The sequence below is a fragment of the Rutilus rutilus genome (genome assembly GCF_951802725.1).
Source record: "Rutilus rutilus genome assembly, chromosome: 1".
NCBI lineage: Eukaryota > Metazoa > Chordata > Actinopteri > Cypriniformes > Leuciscidae > Rutilus > Rutilus rutilus.
The window spans coordinates 12,329,456-12,355,527 of record NC_140209.1 but is presented as its reverse complement, the minus strand read 5'-3'; the positions used below and the strand labels follow the sequence as shown (position 1 = coordinate 12,355,527).

The following is a 26,072-nucleotide window of genomic DNA, read 5'->3' as shown; positions in this document are numbered from 1 at the left end:
ATTTTCGCGAAGTGGTCCGTTACCACAAGTACATCAACGCTCTTGCCAGAAGAATCCTCAGCAGACCAGAAGTCTATACAGACTAATTCTAGTGGACGGATAGTTCGGATGCTTTATAAAGGGGCCCTTCCCTCTGGTTCAGGGGTTTTGCTGACCACACAACGTTGACAGCGTCTCACATAGTCACGGGTGTCACTCTCCAATCCAACCCAAGAAAATCTCTGTCTAGCCAAAGATAACGTCCTCCTTTGACCTTGATGGCCTGCCTCATCGTGGATAGAATCTTCTCGCAAGACTTCACTGACCAGTGAATCAGGAACTATGAACTGGTAACATGTAAACTTAGAAATCGGGGTGCGCCAACACTACAGAGTCCACAAGAGCCGACTTAAGCTGTTCAAAGGATATGACACATTCTCTAGTCCAATCTGACGAGCTGAGTTTCCTAAAAACAGCACCACCCCTTGAGAATCCCTTTTTCCCTTTGGTTGCAGCGGTTAGCGTGAAGAGCGGTTTGGCGATGCTGGAACAGGTGGGGATGAACCGTTGGTAATACATGACCATACCCAAAAAGGACTTGATCTTTCTTTGGGAAGGTGAGACCCCATCATCCATCATGAGATCCTTTTCAGTGACAGCTGTAATGGCAGCAACTTTGTCAGGATCAGTCGCGACTCCATTCTCATTCACAACATGGCCGAGGAACCTGACGCTCCTTCTAAGGAAGTAGCATTTCTTTAGCGCCAACTTCAACCCGTGAGCACTCAATCTCTCGAAGACCATCTCCAACCTTTCCAAGGCCTTTTCTTCAGTGGGAGCTACAACCAGAAGATCATCCAAATAACAAAGCAGGGTAAGGAAGTTTTGGTCGCCAAATCTACTCATCATAAGCCGCATGAAACTCGCTGGGCTGTTGCATAGTCCCTGTGGAAGACGATTGAACTCGTAGAGCCCTAGAGGTGTGGTAAAGGCTGTAAGTTTCTTGTCTTCCTCACACATGGAGATGTTGTAGAAGCCGGACGTAAGGTCCATTGCGCTGAACAATGCATTCCCTCCCAAAGCAGCGAGGCAATCGGCTTGATGAGGAAGAGGGTGTGCATCCTTAATAGTGCGTGAATTTAGCCAACGGTAATCAACGCAGATACGTAGGTCTCCACTCTTCTTCCACGCGAGAACCAAGGGGGAGGCCCACTTGCTGCTGGATTTACGAATGAGATCACGCTCTTCCATCTCTGACAGTACTTGCCGTAACTTCTGATAGTGCCCTGGCGGCACACGCCGATAGGGCAAACGGAAAGGCCGGTGGTCAGACAGATGGATGCAATGCACAAAGTCTTTAGCTCTCCCGCAGTCTAGCTTGTGCTTTGAGAATACATGTTCATACTTCTGGACCAAGCGCAATAACTGAAATTTCCATTGAAGTGATGCTTCGCAAGAATCAATGTCTAAGTCACTCAATCCCATTTTCTGTAAGATATGCTGGAAGTCTGGGTTGTGAGATCCGTCATGCACAGTTTGACTCTGAGCTTTAACAGTATCAAAGGGTCGCTCCCCATCCATTTCCAAATCTTCCAAAGCCACACATGGAGAAACTTTGACTACTTTAGAATTTTTCTTCAAAGTGATTGGCTTGTCGGTTGGGTTAAGCATCCTATCTGGCACCCACCTGTCAGCAGTCATAGAAACCACCACGCGTCCCACGATGACATCCTTCTTATGGGTTGGTGACTTAGTTGGCTCAATCAACACTGCACTACCCTCCGAAATAGGTGTTGTAGGAGGGAGCTTGGCCCACACCAGGTGCTCCTGCCTTGGCAGCAACGTGAAAGCTTGAACCAGTTTGGCTGTGCCAATGATGTCAGGCATCTCATCACCTCTCCATCTGTTAAGACCAGAAAGTACATTAAGGAACTGCTCAACCTCAGCATCTTTTGTTGATTCAGCCCTATTCACGACACGCCAGTATGTGGGTTTCTGCTTAAACTGGCTCAAGATGAATTTAAGGACGTTGGTGCCCAGTATCAAATCATCCCGCTGTCCTGTAACAACCAGCGTGGGTACACTGACATCATACTTGTACACTCTCATCTTCAGCTGATATATACATTTTGGTGCAACCTGAACACCACCGCATCCAACCAGCATAATACTGGTCTGCATCTCACACTGATCCAAAGACATACCTGCATCCAGTAAGCGAGATACCGCAACTTCACTGATGGTGCAAGACATAGGGACACTGTCTAACAATGCTCTCAGAGGAACGCTGTCATTGACTAGAACGTCAGTATAGAAAAGGCTGTCTGCCCGTGCCAACTGTGTCACATTCTGAAACAGAACCACATTATCACTTGTAACAGTCTTACAAGACGACTCATAAATGTTTGACGCATCATCTTGGAGGGTCTGAACTTCTTCACCCACACCATCCCCTCCCGAATGCAGGTGTGTCAGTTTCCCTGAATCTGGGAGCGACTCCCAGACTCGGCACTTCTCTTAGGGCAATCCCTGCGTTGGTGACCGACTTCTAAGCAGTTTAGACATATTTTCTCCGACATGCAGTGTGACCGTGTGGAATGGGTTCTTTCACCACAAACACGACACCTGGATGGACGAGACCAAGGAGGCATTTGCGGTCTATCAGGAGCAGCCTGTGCATTAGTGCGGTCAAGCACCCTTTCCAGCATGCTGAGCACTCGCTCTAATGTACCTGTGTCGGTCAAGGCCGTGTTTGGAGGCACTGTGGCGATCTCAGGCTTTGTGGTATGGATACTAGGGATGCACGCTGCTGAGGTAACTGCAGTGTTGTCCACAGTAGTGGTCTCTGTATGGCTGACGGCGGCAGTTGCTACTTGGAATGAATGGCCAGTGAGAGAGTGAAGATGTGGTTTCTTCATTCTCAGCTCTCTTTGATGCTCATCAATTGCTTCCTGCACCTCTGCCGATGACCACTTTGTGATAGGCTTGTACCTGAACACACTAGAAAGTTCAACATTAGGGCAGTTTCTAATGAAGATCATTGCAATCTCCTGTGAAATGTTCTTCATTTGACTACCCTGTTTCTGCAGGTAATTATCAGCGACTTCAGCAGCATTTTTCAGACGGACCCAATAGTCAACAGGGCTTTCTTTGGCACATGGCATTGTAGAGCAGAAGTCTGCCAGTGGAAGGCAAGACTCTGGGCTCTCACTGAAATAACGTAAAACCATTTTGTAAATGGTTTCAGGGGTAATAACCATGTCAGGTGAGGGATTACTTTTTAGGCCTACTTTTACAATGTTTTTAGCTCTACCCAAAAGGTGGTTCAGAACCTCATTGTCATGCTCTGCTTTCAGCCGATCACACTTTTGTAAGTAAACCTCCATTAACTCTATCCACTCATGAACAGTATGTTTATCCGTGCCATCACCACGGAAAATACGAGGGCCCCTATTGTCCGATCGTACAATCAGATTCAACCTGGATAAATCAAGTGTAGTGCTAGCTTGCTCGCTTTTAACTGTCTCAGGGATAGTCTGATGCCCCAGAGCAGAAGGACTATGATCAGCTAAGAGCCGGTCCAAAATACAATCGCAAATTTGGCTACCAAGCTCCTCAAGTAGCTCTGTTATCTGCAAATGAGAATCATCACAGATTGGGGCAGGTGTAAAAGCTGAAGCACCAGTGTTGACTTTTCCTGCCGTTTGTGAAAAGCCTAAATTGATATCGCAAATTTGATCGTTTTCTTTACGTCTCACGACACCATCAGTGCTGATGAAACCTCTACCCCTCCCCAAGACTGGTGTAGACAAATTGTACATCATACTTGTCCATACGGGTCACTAGCAAAAAAAATTTATTTGATTCAATGTCTTAGTGATTCAACGTCTGATTCAAAAGTCAATGTTAAGAATGTAAGAGAACTTGAAAATAACTGAAACAAGGAAAGTTAATTAGCTGACACTGGAAGGCAGGACTCAATCCACGGCTTGACACCTGGCAGACGACTGTGGCCGGCTTTCTAAATCCAGGGAAGACACAGCAACAGTTCCACGTAAACGAACAACACCCGGTGATCGGCTGTGGCTGATCAGCTGTATCCAAGGTCACGGCACCAGTTTTATGTAGCAGATCCAGTTCTGTACATAAAATATTCCACACAGCAGACAGTGGGATGGCTTCAAAATGACTGTATTTATTGACCCTGGAAATGCATGGGACAATTTGATCAGAATACTATCCGTTGCGCAGACCTCTTTCCACGTTATACACAATATTAACTGGAAAGAGTGAAGAAAACAAGTGCGTCTTGCCTCGTCAGCGTCCATTTGCGATCTGAGGCTCACTTTGTATACATGTTTAACATTATGTAGTAGCCTACACATTAAAGTAATAACAATCCATTACTGTTGTTAAAGGAAAAATAAAGAAAATAATAAAATGGCTGGATGTGTATTCTTCAAACATATCAGTAATAACATAAGAATGTTTGTACGAATCAAACAAATATTCCCTCAAAACATCATGCACAGTCACATTATACTCTTTAGAACCGCATAATAACAGCGTAATAGTTGGAAGTAAAACGATAGAATGTATTACAGAATATGAGAAATAAAGATAGGATACATGTTCAAAAGTACAATCCAAATATACATTATAGACCCAAATTACATAAATTAGATCACTTTATACGGGTTAAGTTGAAGAGTTGAACATACCTGGAAACACATGGGACAATTTGATCAGAATACTATCCGTTGCGCAGACCTCTTTCCACATTATACACTGTGCACAAATCACTAGTTAGCTCCACGTGCGTCACAGAAAATTCACAGAAAACTCACAATACACAACATGTATAATCGATTCAGTAACACATTGTGCTTATTATTCAATGAACTTTAACCGAATGAGCACTTTTTAAACATACTAATATTAACTGGAAAGAGTGGACTCATCTTAGTTAAGAATAACATAGTTTAATATGAAAAAACGGTGGAGTATCCCTTTAACACAGCACAAAGTGATTTATTAAATAAAAAAAATAAAAAGGTCTTCTGGGACAGGAAGGCAGCTTTTCCACCTTTTGACCACAAGATGTCGTTAATGTGCAACGTGTTGAAAAGTTTCGAGTAATGAACCATTTTACGAAACAGTCGAGGGGGAAATCCCCAGTGCTTCACAAAGCTTCATTTCACCATCACTACTCAAAAGCATTGACCGTTCCTTTTCTCTCAGTAACAGGATGAACTGGCAACCTCGTGCGTGCATGTTCAGCTGGCTTCTTCGTCTGAATTCGATATAAATCGACTCACTCAACATACCGCAGAGTTAACCACCCTCTAGTGGTTAATCATAGTACTGCACCAAAATTATAGGAGTTTCTTTGTGGTATATAAATCAAAAGTAGTTACGAATAAATTTACTTTAGGACTAAAAATAAAGAAAAAATGTGAATGTACAATTCAAAGGGGTTACACCTACAAGCTCAATTTTAAAAGTCAACAAAACTATAACATATTTACGTGATGTACAGTACAAGATTGTAAAAGTGAACAAACTTTTTTCTATTTTTCTTTCAATTAAATTAATGTACTATACATTAGTTTAGTAATAGCAATGGTTCAACAGGGCAAAATAAAAAAGATTAGATAGGGCTTTATTTATTATACATTTTTCCAATATGTTTAGACTTTATTCATGTTTAGACTTTATTCAAGTTGTAAAACTAAATGTATCTTGCAGCACAGAGTAAAGTCAGTATGTACATTAACAACAATTCTGGGCAAATTTAATGTATTTGAATTAATAACTATGTTCAGTGGTGCGGTAGGATTATGAACAGTGTTGTATCTGTGCGCCGCGGACAGACGTCGAGTGATGCTGCCGGTGTTCGTACACTCATAGAAAACTGTGTTTCAATTTTAATAGACCCATCGCTGCGCTTCTCGTTTGGTGTGTGTGTGTGTGTGTGTGTGACCTCTTTCAGACTTTTGTGAAATGTCTATTCATATGTGCCGACTGGACCAATCAGACACACAATTATTCATTATATTTAATTCATATTTAAATATTAAAATGTCCCTTAAGATAAATTGCTATACATAAAACATCTTAATTTTCTTTTGGAAACAGGTTTCAATTTAGGAATATCAGCGATGAAGTGAAGTTTCTTCTGAGACTCTTCAGTAAAGCAGCAGAGACTGAGACACAGACAGGAGAGCAGATGCTGAAACTGTTATCATCAGTCTGCACCTACACATCTTTTCCTTATCAAGAGACTAACAGAATTAAACAGAGTGATTTCCTGCTGGATCTTTACTCACATGTGAAGAACTATGAGACTCAAACAGGCAGGAGTTTCCTTCCAGCATTACAGTCAGTTTTCCAGTCACCTGATGTCTGGATCATAGATCTCTCACAGAGAAAGACCTCCGTCCTCCTGGAAGTGCTGAAACTCCAGACAGAGAAGAAACCAGTAGAGCTGAGAGGATGTTCAGAGGAAGAGAGTGAAATGAAGAGTTTCCTTCAGTGTCTGTCCTACATCTCACAGCTGAGGTACCTGATCTTACATGCTTTTGATTGTTGATTTAACTCTCAGAGACTCAGGCATTGATATTCATGATGTTATTTATTTTATTTTTTTCATCATTAAACATGTTTTAGGAAGGCATTGATGAGAAAATGTATTTTGTTTATGCATGTTTTGGATTGGGGTGTAATTTGGAAATACATTGCTAATTTACTATATTGATTTTTAATACAGCAAGGGAAAGTTTTAGATTCATAACACAATTCAATGCACACATCATATAAAATACTATATTACAATCATTAAGGACAAATTCAGTCCTTAAAAAGTTTAGAAATTTTACTATTAAAACCAAGAACAATGTAAAAAAAACTGCAATAAAAAATAATCAAGTTGAACAAAATAAAAGGTGAAGAATCTGTCCACGACTGTTGAACCAAATAGCGTCTTTCTCCTTTTGTCACTTACATTCTGAAAGTACATTTTCCTCCATTAATTGTTTGGTTTTAGCAGTTTTTTCCATTGTCATAATCAAAATAATAGAAATGTTCTTCTTTGAATATAACTGTAGGCTGTTATGTAATATTTTAATACAAATCATTGAGACATTAACAACTTTACACAGCAAAGAAAACAGATGAAAATGATTTGGAATAGTTTATAATGGATCATTTGAATAGAGTCCATTGTTTTGCTGAGCTTAGAAAAATAGTCTCAAATGTAAGTTGATCATTTCAGGACACATAATGTTGTCCATTAATTAAACACTTTAGGAATTAAGAAAAAGTGAGATGGTAAATACTTTTTAAATATATTTGGGGAAAAATGTATTAATTATAAAGTGTTAATTACTCTGTCAGTATTTAATGACTAATTTAATGTGCTTTTATCAAGTGTTTACAACAATGTGAGCTGAAAACAGGAGACAAACAACACATTATTTTAATTTGTATTATTTAGTCACGTCATAGCTATAATAAGTTCTGTTATATTTCTATTTATTCACATTTCTCATTTCCATTTTGTTACAGATTCTCTAATCTGAATGAAAGTGTTCAAAACAGGTTTCTTCTGAGACTCTTCAGTAAAGCAGCAGAGACTGAGACACAGACAGGAGAGCAGATGCTGAAACTGTTATCATCAGTCTGCACATCTTTTCCTTATCAAGAGACTGACAGAATTAAACAGAGTGATTTCCTGCTGGATCTTTACTCACATGTGAAGAACTATGAGACTCAAACAGGCAGGAGTTTCCTTCCAGCATTACAGTCAGTTTTCCAGTTACCTGATGTCTGGATCATAGATCTCTCACAGAGAAAGACCTCCGTCCTCCTGGAAGTGCTGAAACTCCAGACAGAGAAGAAACCAGTAGAGCTGAGAGGATGTTCAGAGGAAGAGAGTGAAGTGAAGAGTTTCCTTCAGTGTCTGTCCTACATCTCACAGCTGAGGTGAGAGAATCTACAACAACTTACAGTGTCAGTTCTCTCAGGTTGATCTTATTCTTAGTTTGGGGACAGGACCCTGACACTCATAATGTTTCAACACTGGACACTACGTTGTCATGCCGCGCTGTCACAGCTCAAAGCTGTCTACACTGGACAAAGCAACCTTTGCAAATTTGTTCGAGTCAGAAATAGAATAAAAAGATACTAAGTAGTTTATTTTTCAAAGAAAGCATTAAAAAGACAAAGAAGGTATTAAAAGAAATTGCAAAAAAAAATTATCTAGTATTTTATACAATTCCATTAGAAAAAATCTGCAAGAAAAAAAAAAGATTCATAAATTGAATCACACAATTCAGCACAGAATTCAACAAATCACTGTGGACTTCAGAAATGAACACTGGACTTCAAGTGTGACCAACTAACATTACATAAGTTTTTGAAATGCCCCCCGAGTCACCCACTCCTAGAACAGGGCCTGTGCGAGACGCGAGCGCAGCGGTCAAACACGTCCATCTAGTGCATGATTAAATTGAAAAACAATGGACAAGTAGCGCAGTGAATGGAAAAACACGTTCTGTACGAGACTTTAGATTTTTTACACATGAAATACAATGCATTGTTCATTTCTTTTTCCAATTGTATTGGGTCATGTTGATTTATCTAGAAGAGATGCGAACCCAACATTATACATGAAGCTGAGAGTCTTACTCTCAGCCTCACGGGCTAATCTGAAATACGAAAGGCCCGAATCCCCTGCTGCATTCCATTATATAGAAACATCTATTTTCACATGGAAACATCTGCTAAGAATGGGAATTTAGGCAAGGCAAGGCAAGGCAAGGCAGGCAAGGCAAGTTTATTTATATAGCACATTTCATACACAGTGGCAATTCAAAGTGCTTTACATAGAAGAAATTAAAATAATAAAAAGAATAAGAATAATTAAAACAGTTTATACAGAAAATACAGTACAGTTCAAACAGTCGGACGAACATTGGCACAGTGCTCATTCATTAAATGCATAGCTAAACAGATGTGTTTTGAGTCTGGATTTGAATGTGATTACTGTAGGAGCACATCTGATCTCCTCTGGAAGCTGGTTCCAGCTGCGGCTGGCATAATAGCTAAAAGCGGACTCGCCATGCTTAGAGTGAACCCTTGGTATTTCTAGCTGATATGATCCTAATGATCTGAGTGATCTGTTGGGTTTATATTCAGTGAGCATATCTGCAATATATTGAGGTCCTAGGCCATTGAATGATTTATATACCAGTAATAATACTTTAAAATCAATCCTAAATCTAACTGGGAGCCAGTGTAAAGACCTGAGGACTGGTGTGATGTGTTCATATTTTCTGGTTCTGCTCAGAATCCTAGCGGCAGCGTTCTGTATGAGCTGCAACTGTCTTATGGTCTTTTTGGGAAGTCCAGTGAAGAGTCCATTACAATAATCCACCCTGCTGGTGATGAAAGCATGAACAAGTTTCTCTAAGTCTTGTCTGGAAACAAAGCATCTAATTCTTGCAATATTTTTTAGATGATAGTATGCTGATTTAGTAATTGCTTTGATATGATTACTGAAACTAAGGTCTGACTCTAGTGTCACACCAAGATTCCTGACTTGATGTTTAGTTGTTTGACCCCTAGAGTGAAGGTATGCGTTCACCTTGAGAACTTCATCTTTGTTTCCAAACGCAATGACTTCAGTTTTGTCTTTGTTTAACTGAAGAAAGTTTTGACACATCCAACTGTTGACTTCATCAATGCACTGGTACAGGGAGTCAATGGGGCTGTAGTCGTTAGGCGATAGGGCTAAGTAGAGCTGTGTGTCGTCTGCATAGCTGTGGTAAGCAATTTGGTTCTTTCTCATTATTTGGCTCATTGGGAGCATATACAGGTTGAACAGGAGTGGCGCAAGAATTGAGCCTTGAGGGACTCCGCATGTCATGGATGTCCACTCAGACTTATGGTCTCCTATACTCACATAATAACCTCTCCCATCTAAGTATGACCTGAACCATTTTAGGACTATCCCAGAAAGCCCCACCCAGTTTTCCAGTCTGTCAAGAAGTATGTTATGATCAACAGTGTCAAATGCAGCACTGAGGTCGAGTAGTACCAGCACCGATAATTTGCCTGAATCAGTATTTAAGCGAATATCGTTTATTATCTTTATGAGCGCTGTCTCTGTGCTGTGATGTGGTCGGAAACCAGATTGAAAATTGTCAAAGTATCCATTTGAGCTTAATAATTTATTCAGCTGATTGAAGACAACTTTTTCAATGATCTTGCCTATGAAAGGAAGATTTGAGATCGGTCTATAGTTGCTTAATATGGTCTTATCCAGATTGCTCTTTTTCAGGAGGGGCTTGACAACTGCAGTTTTCAGGGAGTTTGGAAAACTCCCAGAGAGAAGTGAGGCATTTACCACTTCTAGAAGATCTGCTTCTAAACTGTTAAACACACTTTTGAAAAATGATGTGGGAAGTGTGTCAAGAGCACATGTTGATGTTTTAAGGTGCTGTACGGTTTCTTCCAAAATTGTGCCATCAATTTCTTTGAAGTCAGACATAGTAACTACTTTCTCAGGTGGTCTGATCTGTCTGACCCCAGTGCAACTCAAGGATGTGCTGATCACCTTTCTGATATTGTTGATTTTCTCAGAGAAGAAAGAGGCCAACTCACTGCACTTGCTGTCTGAGAGCATTTCACTGGGAATCTGGTTTGGCGGGTTTGTCAGTCTCTCTACAGTAGCAAAAAGAGTGCGTGTGTTGTTTAAATTGCTGTTTATAATATTTGAGAAGAAAGTCTGTCTAGCTTTGCCTAGTTCCATATTGAAAGCATGAAGGCTGTCTTTGTAGATGTTATAATGGACTACAAGTTTTGTCTTCCGCCACATGCGCTCTGCTTTTCTGCATTGTCTTTTCATATTTTGCACTGCTGTTGAGTTTCTCCAAGGTGCTTTTTGTCTGCCACTCTTCTTCCTGACTTTAACAGGAGCAATATCATCAATTACACCTTTAACTTTTGAGTTAAAAGAATCAAGGAGAAAATCAACAGAGTCTGCAGATATGCTTGGTGTTAAGGATATAGCCTTCATAAATAGTACACTAGTGTTCTCATTTAAGCATCTCTTCCTGACAGACACAGATCTAGCTTCAGTGGCAGGAGAGATCAGTATATCAAAGAAAATACAGAAATGATCAGACAGTGCTACATCCTTAATAACAATCGATGAAATGTTTAGACCCTTACTGATAAGTAAATCTAGAGTGTGTCCACGATTGTGTGTGGGTCCATGAACATGCTGAGTCAGATCAAAAGTTTTTAAAACAGTATTGATTTCTTTTGCCATTTTGGTTTCTGCATTATCTATGTGGATGTTTAAATCTCCAGCAATGGCAAAACAGTCAAACTCTGATGTAATTGTCGATACTAGTTCTGTAAAGTCCTCAGCAAAGGTTGGAGAGTAATTTGGTGGCCTGTAAATAATGATAAGTAAAATGCGTGGAGCACCTTTTAACACAATACCCAGATATTCGAAAGACAAGTAATTCCCAAATGATTTTTGCTTACATTGATAGATATCTTTAAAAAGAGCAGCTAGACCCCCACCTCTCTTAACAGCTCTGCAGACACTCATAAAAGTAAAGTTAGGAGGGGCTGTTTCATTGAGGACTGTTGCACTGCAGCTGTCTTCTAGCCAGGTTTCATTTAGAAGAATAAAATCCAGATTGTTTGTGGTTATTAAGTCTGTAGTGGCAGTGGCACCTATTTGCGTCCAATTCTTCTGTACCACCTTTTGAAGTCAGTCAAATTGTAACCAGTATTTGAAACACGAGCAAACCACGATCTTCTCTTTAAATGTTTACTTCAAAAACATAAAACAAAACTGTTACATAGACATGGTACGCACGGTCAAAAAACTGTGTTGCTTCCAACGTCTCTAACTTCAAACTGAAACTAAATACATCCAATCGCTTGCGTTATGACGTAGTGCGATCTGATTGGAAGATCAAAATAATTAAATATAATCAGATCTAAACATTACTAAATATGCATTTTAAACCAAAACATTTCTTATGAATTTCCATGAAATATTTTCTTATTATTTTACTAAATTATTATTTCAGATGAACTAATCCCCATGTGGCTCTTACATTACCCGGCCCCTAATTGGTTAGACAGGAAGACTAAGCAATTATAAACTTAAACACTAAGAGCCAAACCATTTCTAAATGTCCATAAACTATCAACTTGTTTCTTCTTTCTTCACTCTTCAGACATCGCCTCTTCCAACAAGCACAGTTTGTTTACAGGCCTTTCCAGAGTGTTGGTCTTGGTCTTTATCTTCACTCTTCGTACTGTTCCATTGGAATCCGGCAACGTTTCAACTACCTTTCCCATGAGCCAGGAGTTCCGTGGGGAAGAACTATCCACTAGTAACACAACATCTCCTGTCATGAAGTTTCTTCTTGGCTTTAGCCATTTCTGGCGTTCCTGAAGAAGTGGAAGGTATTCCCGCGTCCATCTAGTCCAAAATAAATCCACAAGATATTGAACTTGCTTCCATCTCTTTCTTGTGTACATGTCATCTTTGCTGAAAATCCCTGGAGGCATGTTGGGTTGAGATTTCAACAGCAGTAAATGATTGGGTGTTAGAGGTTCTACGTCATTCACATCATCTGAAACAGTTGTAAGCGGCCTACCGTTGATGATGCTTTCGACCTCACACATTATTGTCAGAAGACAATCATCATTCACTGCTTGTTCTTTCAGAAGGGAGTTAAGGATTCTTCGCACAGTCCGAATCTGTCTCTCCCAAACCCCACCTTGGTGCGAAGCAGCTGGGCTATTGAATATCCACTTTATTCCCTTTGATTGCAAGGCCTTTTCAATCTTGTCATTATCCAGCCGTTGAATGGCTTCCCTCAACTCTCTTTCAGCGGCCACAAAATTTGTGCCGTTGTCAGAACGCATGATGGTAACTTGACCTCTCCTGCACATAAAACGACGAATTGCATTAATGCAGGAGTCTGTGTCAAGGCTATCTGCAACTTCGATGTGCACCGCTCTGAGAGTGAGACAAGTGAACATCACGCCGTACCTTTTGACTGTACTCCGGCCCCGCTTGACATCAAATGGCCCGAAGAAATCAACACCGGTATTTGTGAAAGGAGGCTTATCTGGCAAGAGCCTATCTTCAGGCAGATTTGCCATCTTTTGCTCACCAACCTTTCCATTAATCCTGCGGCACACTGTACATTTGTTGATTATCTTTCGAACAGCAGAATTGGCTTGTGGGATCCAGTACCTGCATCTCAGTTGTGCCAAGACATAACTGCGTCCGCAGTGTCCTGTTCTTTGGTGTATATCTCTCAAAATCAATGTAGCCACTCTGCTGTGCTTTGAAATAATTGCTGGATGTTTAGCATTGTCTGGCATAGCAGACTTGTTGAGTCTTCCGCCAACCCTTAACGTGCCATCTTGAAGAATCGGATCCAATTTAAACAGCTGACCACTGCGACTGAGCTGTTTACCTTTCTCCAGTATTTTGATTTCTTCTCCAAACTGCTGTCTTTGACTGAATTTGATTATTTCCGATTCTGCGACATCTAGATCATCCAAAGTAAGTGATTTATTTTCTGTTGCTTTGAATTTCTTCATTTGTTGTTCTAATTTTGATCTTGCTTTTTCAGGGTCTTTTTCAGTTTCCCTGATCTTTCTTGATATTTCCTTTCTTTCCTCTTTCAGTTTCCATAGATTTTCCTTCACCTTTAAAATCCAGGCCACTGATCTTTTTAGTTTATGCCAGTCTGAGTAATAGCTGATCAGTTTGTCGATTGGTTCCATATTTTCTTCAACCTTGATCATGTTGACTGTAGCTCCATTCTTGACTTCCGGATCATTTTGAAGGCTTTCCTTTCTTCGCACAGGCTGTTCCGACCAATCACATTCATTGTTCAGCAAGAACTCCGGCCCATTGATCCAGGTTCCTCCTTGTGTCAAACTTTTAGCTTTCAGGCCCCTGCTGGCTTGATCTGCAGGATTTTCCGTTGTTCTGACATACTTCCATTGTGATGGCTTGGTTGCTTCTCGGATCAATGAGATTCTGTTCGCAACGAAGGTTTTGAAACGAGCAGTTTCACTGTCAATATATCTGAGCACAGTAGTACTGTCTGTCCAAAAAATTGATTGTTGCAATGGAACTTGAAGCTCTTGATGTAACATCTTGTCTATTTTGACAGCGACAACTGCTGCGGTCAACTCGAGTCTGGGAATGGTGACAAGTTTGAGTGGAGCCACTCTTGCCTTCCCCATGAGGAATGCACAATGCTTCTCACCTTGGCTATTCTCTAGCAGCAGATAAGACACAGTGCCGTATGCAGACTCAGAAGCGTCTGAAAAATGATGTAACTGTGCTACTGTAGTGCATCCAAAATCTGTAGGCTTCAAACACCTGCTCACATGGAAGGTAGAGAGATGACTGACATCTTCAATCCATCTTTTCCAAACTTCAGCGTGTTTTCCGCCAATGTTCTCGTCCCATCCGTATTGTTCTTTACAAAGATCTTTCAGCAGGAGTTTAGTGGGCAAGATAACCGGAGCCAGAAAGCCAAGGGGGTCGTAGATAGAATTCACGACTGATAAAATGCCTCTTCTGGTCATTGGCTTGTCTTGCATCTTCATACTGTAAGTGAAAGTATCAGTTTCTGTGTCCCACTGTACACCAAGGGTCCTCTCGACTGGCAAAGCGTCATGTCTTAGATCCAGGTCTTTCACTTCGCTGGCTCTATGCACTTCAGGGATTGTCATTAACACCTTCCTGCTATTGCTCATCCACTTTGTTAAAGTGAATCCTCCACTGGCACACAGGGTACGAAGATCTTTAGCCAGGGTCACTGCATCTTCTTCTTTAGCTACACTCTTCAGACAGTCATCTACGTAGAAGTTGTGCAGAACTGTCTGGACAGCTTCTGGAGATACATTAGCCTTGTGATCTTCAGCAGTTCTTTTTAGTGCATATGAAGCAACACTTGGTGAAGAAGTGGCTCCGAAGAGGTGCACAGTCATTCGGAATTCCTCCACAGGCTCGTTCAACTTGCCGTTGGGCCACCAAAGAAAACGGAGTAGGTCTGCGTCACGCTCCAGCACCTTGACCTGATAAAACATCGACTCAATGTCCGCCATTAGAGCTACTGGCTCTTCACGAAATCTTAAAAGCACACCAACTAACGTGTTGGTCAAGTTAGGTCCTTGGAGCAGTTCGCTATTCAGCGACCTATCCTGAAACGAAGCTGTGCAGTCGAAGACCACCCGCAACTTTTGTTTCTTCGGGTGATACACCCCATGATGTGGTATGTAAAACAGCCTGTTGTCGTCACGGTTCAGCTGATGGACTGGAACTTGGACAGCGTAACCTTTTTCAATGATGGTCTCCATGAAGCTCTTGTAATCTTCAAAAAATTCAGGATTCTTCTTGAACTTTCTAAGCAAACTGGCTATGCGCTGTTCTGCCACACAACGGTTATTTGGCATTTGGAGCTTCTCATTCCTTAGTGGCAGTCCAATGCTGTAATGTCCGTTCTCAAAAATTGTGGTTTTCTGCACAGACTGCAAAAACTGTTTGTCTTCACAAGACATCTCCTCTCGGTCATCATAGTTACGCTCTGGAAAATCAGTATTATACTGTTGGACCAGCAGCTTCTCAATCTCCATCACAGAAATTCTGTTTACTGAAAAAGTAGGCGTTTTATTCATTGCATCATTCAGTTCCTTTCTTACAGGCCCATTCACAACCCAGCCAATGGCAGTCTTCACAGCATAAGGGCCTCCATCCTCAGCATTAATAACATGCCATGGTTCCATTGCTCTTGAACAGTTAGCTCCAATAAGCAGGCCTACATCAGCTTCTATCTCTGGCAAGCGTACTTCATTGAGATAAGGCCACTTCTGGATATCTGACCTTTTAGGTATGTTCTCGGCGTGAACAGGTATGTTGCTATGAGTAAACACCTTAGGTAAATCAATGAACTTGGTGTCTTCCAGCCCACACACTTCCAAGTCTGATATGACGAAACTGTTAATGAGCTTCTGTTCTCCAGGTTTGTCTTGACCCATGGTGCTAAGAAGTATTCGTGTCGGTTTCCCTTTAATGTTTAGTTTCCTTTGCAGGTCTTCTGTGCAGAACGTTGCTGTGCTTCCCGGGTCCAGAAAGGCGTATGTTTCAACACACTTGTCACTCCTTTTCGATTTTATCTTCACCGGTACTATTGACAGCACACATTCTGCTTCTCCGGCCTCCGTGAGGCTACAGGACTCTTGCAAAATAGAAACTTGAGCACAAGATACTTCACTTCCATGACGACCATCTTTCTTTTCAGGTGAGACAGAACCTTCTTCCTTTATTATGTGCAGAATGTCTGGATGCTTTAAAGCACACTCTTTACACTCAATTCTTCTTTTGCAGAATTTGCTAAGATGACCCGGAACTAAGCATCCAAAACACAAGCCTTTCAGTTTTAAGAAATCCACACGCTCCTTATGTGGTTGGTGTTTGATTTTGCTGCATGAGGCAAGGGTATGTGATTGCTGGCAGTACAAACATGGCTTCTCAAAGGCACTCACAGTTTTAATTGAATTTGCTGGCTTAACATGCGTTTCTTGAGGCCCTTTGCTTTCGGTGAAAACATTTGTTGCGAAACTGCTTCCACGGACCTCTCTTTTTCCATGATACTTCTCTTTTTGGTCAATCTTTCCACTTGAGATTGGGCGGCTGTCTGAGATATTTCCAAAGAGGGGATCCATCGCTATTCTAGCTTGGCGGTCTATGTAACTCACCAAATCAGCAAACCTTGCTCTTCTGCCTCTTCGCTCTTTTATGTCATAAGCTTCAGCACGCCAACGTTCTTTCAGTTTATATGGTAACTTAGACACTACTGTCCGTAAGTTGGTTGGGTTATCCATCTCCTCTAAGAATTCGATGTCTTCCATAGTATTGCGACATCCAATCAAAAACATTGCGTAAGCGCTCAATGCTTTCCCATCATCAGATTTCACTTGAGGCCATTTGAGTGCTTTGTCAATGTACGCACTGGCAATCCGTAATTCATCCCCATAGTGCTTATGAAGTAGTCGCTTCGCCTCGCAGTAGCCTTTGTTTGGCATCATATGAGCACAGCTGCGAACAAGCTCTTGAGGTTCACCGGCTGTAAATTGTTCCAAGAAGTACAATTTGTCTTGATCATTGCTGGTTTTCTGCTCTATTGCGTGCTCAAACGCTCTCATGAAAGATTTGTATTGTAACGCATCACCCTTGAACACAGGAATGTCCTTTGTTGGTAGATGAGATAGCTGCTGTTGTTTTACTAGTAGCTCAGTGATTACATTCTGTTTTTGCATAACCGCTATTATGTCATCACCTCCGTTAGATTGAGCATTAGACACATAATTGAAGACCGGTTGAGATTGATGTATTCGGGAGTGCTGTGTTTGTGGTTGAACACGAGTGTTTGTATTAGCTTGCTGTGAAAGCAAAATGCTAGTTCTTTCCTTCACATGTCCACCTTGTGGCTTTTGTACTGCCGAATAGCCACTTAAACCATCTTCAGATCTTTCATATTCTTTAAGCACCCTTAATTTTGCTTTACTCTCAGCTAACGCAGTTTCCAGCACTAACTCTTCCTTTTCAGCTTTGATTTTAGCTGCTTCAAACTCAAGCTGTTGGATTTTCTTTAATGCTGCAGCACGTTCGAGCAGGGCTGCATGTTCTGCTTCCTGTCTAGCTCTTGCTGACGATACTCGTGACACAGCTGAGGTGCGACTGACTTGTGATCCACGTGTGCTGGCTTGTGTGACATCACTGACCCCCACTTGTGAAACACTGTCATTTGGTTTAACAGTTTCTTGAAGATAGTCAACCACATTTTCTTCTTGCAGCACCTTTTCCACTGGCAGTATGGGTTCATGCTCAGCTGCAATCCAATTTTTTGTAGTTTTCATAAAACCTCTAATTACTGCCATTTTAGGTTCAAACCAGATCTCTTGATCAGCTGTTTTTTCATCTTCAGTCAAAAGATTTGCAACTTCGTTGTTGAGACGGTTAAACTCATTTAGTGATGTTGCAAAATCATTTTCCATCATGTTTTTCACCCTTTGTAAATTTTGAGCATCACTCATCATTAATTCTAACTCCTTTTTTTTTGCTTGTCAGAGTTCCTAATGTTCTTCTTCTCAGTGCAATGCACCTCTGCAATCTCTCTTCTAATGCCTTCTCTGTCAGCTTATGTGACCTTCCCTTTTTCATTGTATCCTCAATACATCTTTGTTCATCTTCCTCAGCCATCTTACAAATTGCAGAGTTAATGCTTTAGTTGTATGCAAACGTTTCAAACACTTTCTTAAAAGATATGGCTCTAGATAAACCGAGTGCAAAACAACTTCTTAAAGATCGCCATAACCCCACATTGACTGCATCAGAGCTTGCTATAAGCATACGTTTTACAGGGAGAAGGTGATCTACTTTTTTTTTTTTTTTTTTTAAACTCACTCATTATATTCGTGCGTCCGTATCGCGTCTTTTGAAGAATTAGGTCCTCACTTCAGCGCGCAGCGTCACTTCTCTGTTAACTGACAGGTCGACCAACCGTTAGCTGCCGATTGGTGCATGTAGATCCGTCGCGGGTCTCTTGAGCAAACTGACCCGGTTCTGTGTCTTGTTTGCAGCGCTAAAGTCCAATCCGCTGCTTCCTCGACAACAAGCTAGCCACGTCCTCCTCGTTATCCAGGTAATCCAGCGCCGTTTCGTATTAGCTAGTTTTTTGACTATGTAGTGGCAGTGGCACCTATTTGCGTCCAATTCTTCTGTACCACCTTTTGAAGTCAGTCAAATTGTAACCAGTATTTGAAACACGAGCAAACCACGATCTTCTCTTTAAATGTTTACTTCAAAAACATAAAACAAAACTGTTACATAGACATGGTACGCACGGTCAAAAAACTGTTGCTTCCAACGTCTCTAACTTCAAACTGAAACTAAATACATCCAATCGCTTGCGTTATGACGTAGTGCGATCTGATTGGAAGATCAAAATAATTAAATATAATCAGATCTAAACATTACTAAATATGCATTTTAAACCAAAACATTTCTTATGAATTTCCATGAAATATTTTCTTATTATTTTACTAAATTATTATTTCAGATGAACTAATCCCCATGTGGCTCTTACAAAGTCGTTGACTAGAAGTGATTTATTTTTAAGTGAGCGGATGTTTAAGAGTCCTAACTTCACAGTCTTACTTTTCCCCACAGCAATCTTAGTTTGACGTGTAAGAGGCACCAGATTAGTTAGGTTTGCTGTACGGCTATTGAAGGCCTTAGACTTTCTATCTTGTAATAGAACAGCAATAGAGGAAGATACAGGCACTCTGAGTTTTTGGTGATCTTCGCATGGGGGAGAAGGAGTGGGGGAATGAAGGAAAGAGATGTAGATTAGGATGACTCGGAGGTGAGACTTTCGTCTCGATAGTGCACAAGGGGGAGTTCAAATGTTAATTTCCTTTGTTCTCTCAGAGAGTAGCTCTCTCTCCCAGTTCTCCCAGTTCTTCCAGTCTTACATATGTGTTATATTTTTCAGCTGTTCTGAGCGGTGTTTGTTAGCTTTAGTTAAAGTGGTTCAGCTCAGAGAGAATCCAGAGCTGTTGACTTTACTGTTGGGGGTTCTTGGCTTCTCCGTAAGGGTTGGCGATATGGCAAAAATATCATATCACGATTTTTTCAGGAAAATCGCGATTCACAATTTTTTTTATCACGATTCTATTTTGGTTTTACTATTTTGCAAATGACTGAGCATTACAGCCAAACTAATGTCCCTATTTTAAAAACAACGCCTTAGGTAACAAAATATCAAACAAAAAAAGAATGGCAGACATTTTGGCCAAAGTGGCGAAGATAAAAATCTTTGTCATTATTTTCTTTGTTATTAAAAAAATAAGAACAAAGATACACTTTACACAACTTAGTATACAAATGAAATAAACAGTGCTTTATTTTTTCAGTTGTGTATTTAGCAAGAGCATTGAATAAAGTATTTAAATGAACAAATATGAAATTAAAACACTACATTCTTCACTGTATAAATTATACATTGAATCTTATTAAAGCTGCAATTAAAGTTCTCAGTCAGTGAGTGATTTTCTCTTTTTGTGGTTTTATTAACATTAAATGGATAGTTCCCCCCAAAAATTTAAATTGTCATAATATACTCCCTCAAGTTCTTATAAACCCGAATAAGTTTCTTTCTTCTGTTGAAAATAAGTTATTTTGAAGAATGTTGGTATCCAAACAGTTGCTGGTCCCCAGTGTATAGTTTTTATTAAGTCATTGGGAACCGTTTGGTTACCCACATTCTTCAAAATAACTTTTATTTTTAACAGAAGAAAGAATCTTAATATTTTGTGTTCAGCACAAGAAATAAATTAATACAGGTTTGGAACAATATTAGAGTGAGTAAATAATGACATAATTGATATTTTTTGGTGAACTATCCCTTTAAGGACAAGCGGCAGCATGTTAACTATAGGTTACTTTACACTTTAAGACCAGCACACAACGCATCTAATATACACACATATAACACACGCAGCAGATTTTCTCTCAAATGTTTGCTTTCACTTTAGACATAACCAACTCTGTTTATGTAAACCTTGTGTGTATTTGACAGTATTAGCACAATGACACTCTTAAGATAACTTAGTCCAGTAACCAGGCACTGTTTGACAGGCTGTTAGTTCCTGTGCACTTCAGGTGTACGAGCTCAGAAAAGCACATGTTAGAACAGCGCATCAGCACGCGAATGAAATGTTTAACCGGCAAGGATTTAAAGGGCACCTAATATGCCCCTTTTCACAAGATGTAAAATAAGTCCCTGATGTCCCCAGAGTGTGTATGTTAAGTTTTAGCTCAAAATACCCAACAGATAATTTTTAAGCATGTTTAAATTGTCACTTTTTGGGGCTGAGAAAAACTCGCCGTTTTAGTGTGTATTAAATGCAAATGAGCTGCTGCTCCCGGCACAGAGGGCGGAGCCTCTAAACTGGCCTATGTAACGGAGCCTAATAAACTGGCAAACTTTATATCCGTAACTATCCGTAACCTATGAACTGTAATAAAGTGCACGCTCTCCCTTGCGTGACCAGTATCGCTCCGGCGGAGACTATAAGCTGGATCACGCACAGTTGGTACAGATCATCCTCAAGTAACAACTGGGGTAAATGAAGACTGCTATGTTCATTCTGACATCTTATAACAAAACACCTCAATCGCTTAGGAGACATTCTTATCTACAGCTGCTCTGGCGTTGAAACAATGGCAGACTGTGTTTAGCTCACTCAGGGCGGGTCTATGCTAAATCTGCAGTGTCTGTCAATAGTCGGAGGCGGGGCTTGTGCAAAAGTACATCGCATTGCCCAGAATCTGAGAACGGCTTGCTCTGAGACAGTGTTTATGATTTATTGGGATAAAAAAAAGCACTTGGTGGATTTTCATCATTATAGGGTGGTTGTGTACACACACTGCCAACACACATTTATGTTCAAACACCATGTAAAAGTGAATTTTGTGCTTAATAGGTGCCCTTTAAAGCACATGCAAATAGAGAACTTGTGAATTACATTGTCCCGTACCTCTGCATTAATGTGTATGTCACGTTGTACAGTATGTTGAGACAGAGGCGGCAGAAATGCAACTGATAGAATGCACTGTAACACGATACTACGATATTTCTTCAAAAGCAGATCGTGAAGACATTTTAAACGTCCACGATCAAAAATCATGATATCGCACACCCCTACTTCTCCGTCAGTCTGAAAGGACATTTACCCAGTAAAACCTGCAGGTCTGTGGGAAGAGTCTTACGTTTCTCTTCTGACAGACTCAACCTCTCTCTAAAACCTAAAGCCATCTCTCTAAGAGGAACAAGGCTTCTCTTCAGACACATCACACACATACACACACTCAGGTACAGACAGGATTATGAATAATCATCTCAAATGTTGTTTCGTGCTAATATTAACAGTGTGTATTGTTTTGTTTAGGCTGAGTGGTGATATGGTGCTGAGAATAGTGCAGGTGTCGAGGTCAGTGAGGGTTCAAACTCCTGTCACTATTAATGAACTCACACTTGATCTGAATGGTGAATGGCTGTCAGAGAGGAAGTGGTCCAGAGTCCTGAGCAGTTTGGCCATCTTTCTGAGACTCTGGACTGTCCAGTGTTTGAACCTGACTGAATGCAAGGTGGCGTCTGTTTCTCTATGTGTCCTACTGTGTCACCAGGGCCCAGTGATGCTCAGGTATTAGACTATAAGACACATTTCAGCAGTGTTTGACCTTATATTTATCATGGTATAGAAATACAACATTAAACTCTGTGTGTGTAGACCATCTAAAGAGAGTCTCCAGAAGCTGGTTGAATATGTGTATGAAGCTCAGGAAGAGGAACTGACTCAGCACTTCCTGCAGAAAGTGGGCGGTGATCTGACTTCCTGTTCCTTGAGCTGGGAAGAGCTTCACTATTTCCTGCAGCACAGAATTCAGCAAATCACTGTGAACTTCAGAAAGAGCAACATTCAGTGCAACATCAGAGAAATGCTGCCGTTTCTGAACAGGATTCGGTTTAAACGGTAAGCTCTTCAATAAAGTATTTATATCTCAAAAACACTTTAGAAATGATATAAAACCTCTAAATGAATGGCAAGATTTAAAGGTTTTAATTTTAACATAAAATCTCGAACTGAATAAGAAATGATATAAAGGATCAATCTTTAATCATGATGATTTGTGTGTGTGTACACAGGATGAGCCCTATCTTCATGCTGTCTGTAATCACAGAGATCTATGAGAGCGGCTCTGTCGAGTGTGTGTCCAGTCTGTTGAGTTCAGTGAAGAACTGCATCACCCTGCAGAGCAGAGATCTGGACTCTGTCCACTGTGTGGCGCTGCGCTTCACACTGCAGCACTGCACTGCAGTTTCACTCGACCTGCTGTGGACCTCCATACCAGAGGAGGAGCTGGAGAGCATTGTGCCTCTCTTCAGACACGTCTCCCACATTAGGTCTCGCTGCTTCTCTCTGGAGAGGCTTCTCAATGCGAAGGCTGCGTTCCTCCTTTAATAGTCCTTCTGAAGCATTGAACACTGGAGTCTAGAGTATCTGATATTAAACATATATTTTGAAGAAAAAAGATCCTTCAAATGGAAACAGACTTCGACAGTGTTGAATGACGTGAAAGTGGAGATATGCAGCCTTTCATTTGAGAAACTCCTTATTTCTCTCTTCTCCTCTTTCTCTCGGCCTGTTTGTTACATTCAACAGATTCTGTGTGATAGAAAAGCCTTGTGGATTAAAGCTTGCGTTATTTTGCAACTAGTTAAAGACAAATTATTTTGTTAGTTGTATTTTATAGGGCAAAAAACTGTGTGTGTGTTGATGATGTGCGTGTCTGTGTTCAGTGTGTGTGTGTGTGTGTGTGTGTGTGTGTTCAGTGTTGATGATGTGTGTGTGCGTTCAGTGTTGATGATGTTTGTTCAGTGTTGATGATGTGTTTGTTGTGTGTGTGTGTGTGTGTGTGTGTGTGTGTGTGTGTGTGTGTGTGTGTGTGTGTGTGTGTGTGTGGATGATGTGCATGTCTGTGTTCAGTGTTAATTTGTGTGTGTGTGTCTGTGTTCAGTGTTGATGATGTGTTTGTGTGTGTGTGTGTGTGTGTGTGTGTGTGTGTGTGTGTGTGTGTGTGCGTGTGTGTGTGTGTGTGCGTGTGTGTGTGTGTGTGTGTGTGGATGATGTGCATGTCTGTGTTCAGTGTTAATTTGTGTGTGTGTGTCTGTGTTCAGTGTTGATGATGTGTTTGTGTGTGTTGATTGTTGGTGTGTGTGTGTGTTCAGTGTTGATGATGTGTGTGTTCAGTGTTGATGATGTGTTTGTGTGTGTTGATTGTTGGTGTGTGTGTGTTCAGTGTTGATGATGTGTCTGCGTGTGTTCAGTGTTGGTGTGTGTGTGTGTGTGTGTGTGTGTGTGTTTAGTGTTGACAGGCTGCTGTTACTGAAGATGCTTTGCTGCTGCAGTGTTGATGTGTGTGTGTGTTCAGTGTTGGTGTGTGTGTGTGTGTTGTGTGTGTGTGTGTGTGTGTGTGTGTGTGTGTGTGTGTGTGTGTGTGTGTGTGTGTGTGTGTGTGTGTGTGTGTGTGTGTGTGTGTGTGTGTGTGAGAGAGTGTTCAGGGTTGACAGGCTGCTGTTACTGAAGATGCAGCGCTGCTGCAGTGTTGATGTGTGTGTGTGTGTGTGTGTGTGTGTGTGTGTGTGTGTGTGTGTGTGTGTGTGGATGATGTGCATGTCTGTGTTCAGTGTTAATTTGTGTGTGTGTGTCTGTGTTCAGTGTTGATGATGTGTTTGTGTGTGTTGATTGTTGGTGTGTGTGTGTTCAGTGTTGATGATGTGTGTGTTCAGTGTTGATGATGTGTTTGTTGATTGTTGGTGTGTGTGTGTTCAGTGTTGATGATGTGTCTGCGTGTGTTCAGTGTTGGGGTGTGTGTGTGTGTGTGTGTTTAGTGTTGACAGGCTGCTGTTACAGAAGATGCTTTGCTGCTGCAGTGTTGATGTGTGTGTGTGTTCAGTGTTGGTGTGTGTGTGTGTGTGTGTGTGTGTGTGTGTGTGTGTTCAGGGTTGACAGGCTGCTGTTACTGAAGATGCTGCGCTGCTGCAGTGTTGATGTGTGTGTGTTCAGTGTTGATGATGTGTGTGTGTGTGTGTGTGTGTGTGTGAGAGAGTGTTCAGGGTTGACAGGCTGCTGTTACTGAAGATGTTGATGTGTGTGTGTGTGTGTGTGTGTGTGTGTGTGTGTGTGTGTGTGTGTTCAGTGTTGATGATGATGTGTGTGTGTGTGTGTGTGTGTGTGTGTGTTTAGTGTTGACAGGCTGCTGTTACTGAAGATGCTGCGCTGCTGCAGTGTTGATGTGTGTGTGTGTGTGTGTGTGTGTGTGTGTGTGTGTTCAGTGTTGATGATGATGTGTGTGTGTGTGTGTGTGTGTTTAGGGTTGACAGGCTGCTGTTACTGAAGATGCTGCGCTGCTGCAGTGTCTCTGACGTCCAGCAGGAGTTTTCCTCAGTTCTGCTCTCCGTCCTGCAACACAAGCTGGACTTCTCCTGTCGTTCTGCTCTGGATCTGACAACAAACACACACTCTGAGACTCTACATCTGACCACTGAGGACTGCCGTGTGATGACCACAGTCATTCAGAGAGCTCACACACACACACAGCTGATTCTACAGGACTGTGAGATTAACACAGCTGGAATGGACCAGCTGTTCCCGGTGTTACATGCTGTGAAACTCTGGTGAGGAACATCAACAGATTACATTCATCCACAAACAGACAGAAATCTAATATAAATCTAAATGTGAATCATCTCTTTCTCTGTGTGTTTCAGCTGTGATAAATCTCTGCTGCTTCAGTTTCTGGCTCATGTGAGTCCTAAGGAAGCGGAGTCTCTCTCTCGAGCTCTGGGGGACGAGGTGGACCTCAGTCAGACTCCTCTGGAGCCGCAGGTCTGTCGAGGTCTGGCGCTGATTCTGGAATATTCTGAAGGACTGACTGAACTGGATCTGAGTCAGTGCCGTCTCACTGATCCCAGCCTGGATCTGCTGCTCCCAAACCTCCACAAAGCACAAAACATTGAGTTAGTGACTGAGACACAAAGGAGTATGAAGTATAATGTAATATTTTTTTGCATTTTGTCTGATTTGTTTGTTTGATCTGCAGTTTTAGTGGCAATAGCATCACTGACACTGGGGCTCAGAGAATCTACAGTATCGTCTGTTGCAACAGTGACATAAAGACAGTGAGGTGTGTGTCTGAACGTCACAGAATCACATTCCCTTCTCAAGTTATTTGAGCTGAAGTCTTACAGTAGCAACAAACATGAGGCTCAAAAATAAAACTGCGATCTCTGAGTTGAAGTGATTTCTCTTTTATTCAAGGCCATGTTGTTTCTGCTTTTCCTTTGCTATATACTACAATTTATCATCAATTAAAAAGAAATTAAAACATTGGAACAATTTTT

At 41.2% G+C, this 26,072-nt stretch overlaps 2 protein-coding genes across 2 annotated transcripts in view; both read left to right on the top strand.

The window, feature by feature from the left end:
- Window positions 1–26,072, top strand: part of LOC311287692 (uncharacterized protein) — a 412,610-nt gene that overhangs the window by 99,101 nt on the left and 287,437 nt on the right. The gene's annotated exons all lie outside the window — the stretch shown is intronic.
- The window catches only part of LOC311287683 (uncharacterized protein), a 107,749-nt gene that overhangs the window by 79,602 nt on the left and 2,075 nt on the right, over window positions 1–26,072 (top strand). The window contains exons 13-20 of the mRNA XM_084404690.1: window positions 6,118–6,540; window positions 7,546–7,962; window positions 22,057–22,311; window positions 22,399–22,641; window positions 22,815–23,072; window positions 25,044–25,346; window positions 25,440–25,688; window positions 25,772–25,855. Of these exons, the coding sequence (XP_084260816.1) occupies window positions 6,118–6,540; window positions 7,546–7,962; window positions 22,057–22,311; window positions 22,399–22,641; window positions 22,815–23,072; window positions 25,044–25,346; window positions 25,440–25,688; window positions 25,772–25,855 (2,232 nt within the window). The remainder of the gene's footprint in view (window positions 1–6,117; window positions 6,541–7,545; window positions 7,963–22,056; window positions 22,312–22,398; window positions 22,642–22,814; window positions 23,073–25,043; window positions 25,347–25,439; window positions 25,689–25,771; window positions 25,856–26,072) is intronic.